Source organism: Phaeoacremonium minimum (genome assembly GCF_000392275.1).
Source record: "Phaeoacremonium minimum UCRPA7 unplaced genomic scaffold PA7_03_scaffold_183, whole genome shotgun sequence".
In the NCBI taxonomy this organism is placed as follows: Eukaryota; Fungi; Ascomycota; class Sordariomycetes; order Togniniales; family Togniniaceae; genus Phaeoacremonium; species Phaeoacremonium minimum.
Window position 1 is genome coordinate 178,756 of NW_006921090.1, and position 5,962 is coordinate 184,717.

Consider the following 5,962-nt stretch of genomic DNA (forward strand, 5'->3'; position numbering starts at 1 on the left):
TGGACCTGGACCTGGACCTAGACCAGAACGGCTCGGAAGATTTCACCAGCCACTGCGCTACCTTTGCCCGGTCGGGGAAAGGGGTGGGGGCGGGTGGGGCAGCTCTCCAAATATCTTCCCTTCATTCGCTCTAGTTCCGCGCTTGTTTAGGCGGCAGCAGCAAGTACACGTGTACCTAGGTACGGTCTCGAGATGCCAACCCTGCAGCCTGATTGGATGGGTCCCCCCAGACCCCACCTAGCTCCGCCCCTAAAAATAAAATCACGGGCCCGATGTCGCCTACCCCAGACTTTCCCTGCACATCCTTGGCTGCAAGAGGTTTTTTGCCTGACAGCATGGGGTTTTTTGCCCGACAGCATAACGTTATGCTTAGTGGGCATATGCTTAGCATTAGCGCTCTACCCCTCGCCACTACACGTGTCAAATCTCGCTTCAGGGGAGAAGTCGGGTGGCTGATTGGCTGGCTTTTGTTGACGTGCGACAGGTGAAGGCCGCCCCTGTCACATGGACCCTGTCACGTGGAACTGTCACGTGGATCCTTCGGTTCGTTAGCATGTCTAACCATCCTCTTGAGGACATATTGAATGCTCACGATTTTGTGTGTCTGTCCGTGTCAACTGTGCTCTCTTTGTAGGCAGTGAGTCGCTCAGAAACACTGCGTCAGATTGTCGTTTCCTCAATAAGGGAAGCTCTACACCGTGAGTCAGCCTATGTCTCAACTCCCCACAAGCGCAGTACTCATACCCGGGATCAGATTTGCAACAGACTTCAACGGTCGGTCTCTCTGGAGGTACAGCCAACGCCTCGGACAAAGCCGGGAGTTGGGGGTGTTGTGCCGGCTAGGAAATGTGCCATGGGCAGCAATTGAAAGAGACAGATCCTCGGCATGTGTGTTTCTCTATTCTATGCCCGTTCCCTCGCCTCCTTTCCATATATGCCCATGAATGAGCTTCCTGCATGCCCTTCTGGTCGCAGCTTTTGTTATACTCCATTACTTCCTTTAAATACGATAAGATGTGACATCCTGAACTCGAATCGACGGATACTAATGTCTTATCCCTTTCTCTGCAGAGGATCTCATTGCCCTCTTACGGATACCGAACCCTGAGTTACATATAGCAACTGTCAACGCTGGAGAAGGAGGACAGGGTTCCGATTCAGGCTTAGGTGCAATACTGCTGTGCGCTGTTCGCATGGGTCTCCATATCGACGACGACGATGAATAGGTGGGCATACTTCTTCCTCTATGGATGGGGCCTGTGAACTGGCTGATGCAAAGTCAGGGACCGGTGGCTACACTCAATCCACATGCGCTTGGCTTCTCCCCGACCGACACACTCCTTGCTCCTCTTACCCCTGTCTGGAGGGTTCGGGTGCTGTACCCGGATGATTAATCGATCGTTGTGTTGGGTCACATGACCTCCACTACCTGCACCCACCTACCTTAGCCACCTACCACCTTCTGTACTACTACTACTACTTAGACAGATACATACACACTTTTGCTACACCCAGGACAGACAGGCTCTACAGCTTCACCCTTGGTTCAGGAGCCTTGTGTCTCTTGTGTTCTCCTTGCAGTGCCCTGATACGTTGTGTCAGTGCGCAGGCTCGAACAGATTTCCTCCAAGTTGCGGCATAAAAAGAATCGTCCTATTCCTCTTCGGCCTGCAGACTTTTTTGCGCCCAGCTTGGCTTGTCGTTACTGGGGCAGCTTTGGTGTCGCGATTCGCGCAGCGCACAAAACAGGTGGAGATCATCGAAATGAAGGCCGACACCTGCGACGTGGCTGACGGCGACGGTGACCGTGCGCCAGCGACGAAAGAACAAAGAACATGCCATAGGGGGTCAATCTGGGCTGCCACCTTTTCCCTTCTTCTGAGGTCGCTGAGAGCTCTTCTCATTCCTTCCTCACAACCACAACCATCCTAGAGGACTGCGGTGCAGCATGGCGACGTCCTCCTCACCTTCTGACCGTCATCATCGCCGTCGGGCGAAGCACGCTCAATGTCCATCGGACCCGGGTCCTTTGCAGGCGCTGACCGTCGCCGCCATGACTCCAGCACTACCGGTAGTTGCCGGATACCTCCGCGACATCGACATCGGCATCGGGCGGGCCGATGACGGTTGCGCCCCAGGCACAGGATGGCCACCACCTAGTGACGAGGCCGAGAAGAATGCCCTGTGGGACGAGGCATATGACGCGATGAGATCAAATAATAAAAGTCTCGTGAAGAAATTTGAGGCAGTCGTCATGGGAAAGTTCTCCAAGATGGCAAAGGACCAATCACCCCGAGGTGCGTACACGTATATCATCTGCGACCCTGACTGGTGGCCTACAGCCAATCCGACTGACGGACGGATTCGACTGATGGACTGATTCGGCTGACAAGTTACAAGACGCCTTGCTTCGTGGCTTGGTGGCCTTTCCTAAGGATACCGAGACGAGACGCCGACTGATGCGAGAGATAACTCGGATGCAATTGACCCTTGATGCCCCGGCCCAGACAGCCCACCATGCTGTCAAAGCTGCCACGAATCTTCTTGAAATGTTGCAAAAGCAGCTATTGCCCGTCCTCCAGTTGTACCCGCCGGCTGGCTTGGCATTTGGTGGTTTATGTCTGGTGCTTAGAGTAAGTTTTCTCCATGTTTTCTTCCGGCTGATGGAGAACGCCGCTGACAACAGTGGTATCTCAGATGGTTGAGTCTACCATGACTTTGAAGGAGGAAATGATGGAAGGCCTCAGCCACATTGCCTATGCCGTCGACTGGTATCTTCAACTGTGCGTTTCCTCCGTGCTTCACTGTAAAGCTAGCAAGAAGGGAGACGATCGCACCCCCCTCCACAGCTTGCTCGTAAACCTCTTCTCGATCATGTTAGAATATCAAGTGAGGTCAGTCATGTCGATTCAATCATTCTGGACGACAATCTGGGGCTTCCCCCTAAACGAGTTTTCCGATCTCTTGTCGCGGATTAAAGAGAAAGAGAGCTATTTCGATAGAAAGATAGGGTTGTCAGCACAAACGCAGGTATATCAGGAACAGGAGCAAGCTGTGATTACCTCTGTCATCCGACAATTCTCCAGCCCCGAGGAGAAGCGAGTGACCAGCGAAGAAGACAAAGGCATTGCCGAGGCTTTTTCTGAGTGGCTTCACGACCAGCCGGACTTCAAGAACTGGGAAAAGGGTAGCAGAGGCATTCTTGTCGTCAACTCTACCCGTCGGACCAATCCTGCTCTCGCCGGAGCCCTGGCCTTGACCTTGCGCCACGGTAGAGACGAGATTCTGACCGCGCATTTCGCGTCCACGGACACAAGGAGCAAGAGCCAGTTCTCGAAAATGGCGATGGCGCTCACTCACCAACTACTCCTCCAAAGACAGGACATTGCGCTTGGTCCTGTTGCTGAAGTCAGAAACCACAAAAGTGTTGAGGGCAAAGAAGAACTTCTCATCCAGTCGGTCGCGCACGTTCTAAAAGGCTTGGGACGTAATGCCCGTGTCATCTTTGTCCTTGACCTCTCCCGTACTCTACTAGCTAAGGACAGAGAGGGCTTCCAGCAGTTGATTAGTAAGATATTTTGCACAGATGAGACAAACCCGCAGCCGATCAAACTGCTCATTACTTCCCACATGGACGTATGCCTCAACAAGTTTCTGTCGACATTCGGCGATATGACGACTTACCTCCGTGTACCCCCAGACGACAGTGTCACGAAGGCAACTTCATCCACGGACGCAACTTCATCCGCGGGCGTAACTTCAAGCAAACCTGAACCGTTGTTCGGATGCTCCACAGAACGCAGTACAACGGACGCAAACGTTCTGCGGACAGCTCGTGGAATCGATTTTCAGTTAGTCCCGTCCGTCTTGCTCATGATGGCTGGCGCTTGTCGACCACTCACTCTGGCAGAGCTCGCATCCAGCGTAGCCGCATACTGCGCCGTCACTGAAGGCTCAAATGTCATGGAAGTCATAGGCGGTGAAGAGCTCCGATCGCTACTGGTTAGGGCAGACTGTCTAAAGTATGTTAAAGTGTCCCTACGGGTGGACTTTATAAGCAAGACGGCTGAGAACGAGGCGGCCAAGGTTTACGGGTTGGGAGGAGTCATGCCCAAACGCCATGCAAAGTTGGCTCTAGCGGAGGCATCAATCTTTTTCCTCTCACAGCAAGTAGCCGGCCTGTCGTTGGATGAGGTTGACGAGCTCGCCAAGGGTGTGGCATTCGATCTCGATAACGTAGCGAGAACATCAGGGTCTACAAAACACTGTGCTGCTGTTGAAAATTCTATCATCAATGCCTCGTTCACGTGCTACGCCGCAGAGCACTCAGCGCCGCAGCTTGTCGAATTTCCCATCCACGATGCCCAGAATGGCTCGTTGCGTTTACGGCCTTCTCTACAAAAGTCTCAACAACAGTTATGGCAGCCACACCATTTCTGCATGCGGTTTTGGTATCACCGGGTCAACGCGTTGGATGTCCCCATCCACGACTCTCATATAGCTTACCTATCCTACTCCCGAGCTTCTGGCCCAATATCGAGAGATTTTGGTAAGAACCTCTTTATTGCCGCTGTGGAGCTTGGTCATCTGGATTTCGTCACTGAGGGGCTTAGACGTGGCCAAAACGCCAATGAGACAAACCAGTTTGGCCACAACGCGTTGCATATTGCCGCTATGCATGAGGACGTTGCTATGTCACGAATCCTTCTGGACAAGGTCGGCGTGGATATGCTCGCTGAAGATACGATTGGCTTCACTCCGATCCACCTTGCGGCAGATCTCGGAAACCCCGAACTTCTCGAGGTTTTCTTTAAAGCGGCACAACGTCGACTCAATCCAAGCCAGATCCTGAAGTTCCGGTCCATGTTCGACAATGGGCCCGAGTCTCGGAGACACGCGTCGCAATGCAAATGTGGATATGATCAACTGATCGAACGGTTCGTGTTATCGAGGGGGCAGACATCCTTGAACAGTTGGGAAAGTCGTTCCTTGGCTACCTGCAGCCTGACCCCGTCTGGCCGCGAGATAGGAAAGGCCATGGTATATATTGCCTGCCGGAGGCATCCGGGGCTGATGCAGACTTTCCTTGAGCTCGGCATCAATGAAGCCAAGCTGCAAGAGCGGTGAGCTAGTCGCGATTTCCTTTATACGCCCTATTGAACATGCGTCTCGAGGTCCATTAGATGACTCCAGGGACAAAAGATGTCTCCTCCTTTTCATGGCACATTCGGTCCTATCTTCGTGTAAGGCATATTCTAACTCCGAGAGTTGCAGGTTCCCGGAGTGTCCTTTTTGAATTCGACGACAAGCTAGATCGCAGAGTACCGAGCCGCCGAAAGTAGAGCAGAATTGATGGAAGGTCAGTCATGTTTCGACTCGGTATCAGCGGACGCCTTTGAGTAGAGTAAGAGTGGCGGACCGATTCCGGTGGACGACAGTGCCTCGTCCCGCAGTACCCGGAACGCGATCCGAGATGAATGCGGAGGGGAAAACATAGGACACCAAGCCCACTTGGTCTGATGGTGCTCAGGAATTGCGTGCTTTTTGCAACAGATGTAGGCATCGAAGATGATAATCTCGTGGCCGTTATGTTTGAACAGTTTTTATCACTTTCACTGATTTTGAGGGGTCTTATTGCAATATAGATTTAAATATTACAAAACTAGCCAAAAAAACAAAAACAAAAAAAGCCTTCTTCGTGTCCTTCTGGCCCAGAATATTACTGTCGAATTACAACCCAGTGCCCCATCTACGTGCTCTACTGTCCCGTCCGCCCCATGACCTTTCCTCATTAGAGCGGGGTTCTTCGATAAAGGCATCGACACCTACCTCTTTTGTGGGATATGCGATACCCCACGCTGCTGCTCCCTCGGGGCTATACTGTAAACCTGGAACCTTAGGGAGCCGTGCCTGCAGTTCAAGTGTGGACGAGCAGCTGCAAAATCGGGTCAGAATGGCGATG

The 5,962-nt window shown here is 52.5% G+C and overlaps 1 protein-coding gene across 1 annotated transcript; it reads left to right on the forward strand.

Moving 5' to 3' along the window:
• Positions 1 to 2,549: 2,549 nt before the first annotated feature.
• On the forward strand, positions 2,550 to 5,127 carry UCRPA7_2665 (putative ankyrin repeat protein; the record flags this gene model as incomplete). Its single annotated transcript, XM_007915216.1, has 3 exons — positions 2,550 to 2,633; positions 2,698 to 4,937; positions 5,004 to 5,127. The coding sequence occupies 3 exons, from the start codon at positions 2,550 to 2,552 to the stop codon at positions 5,125 to 5,127; spliced, it is 2,448 nt and encodes an 815-aa protein (XP_007913407.1).
• Positions 5,128 to 5,962: the final 835 nt, after the last annotated feature.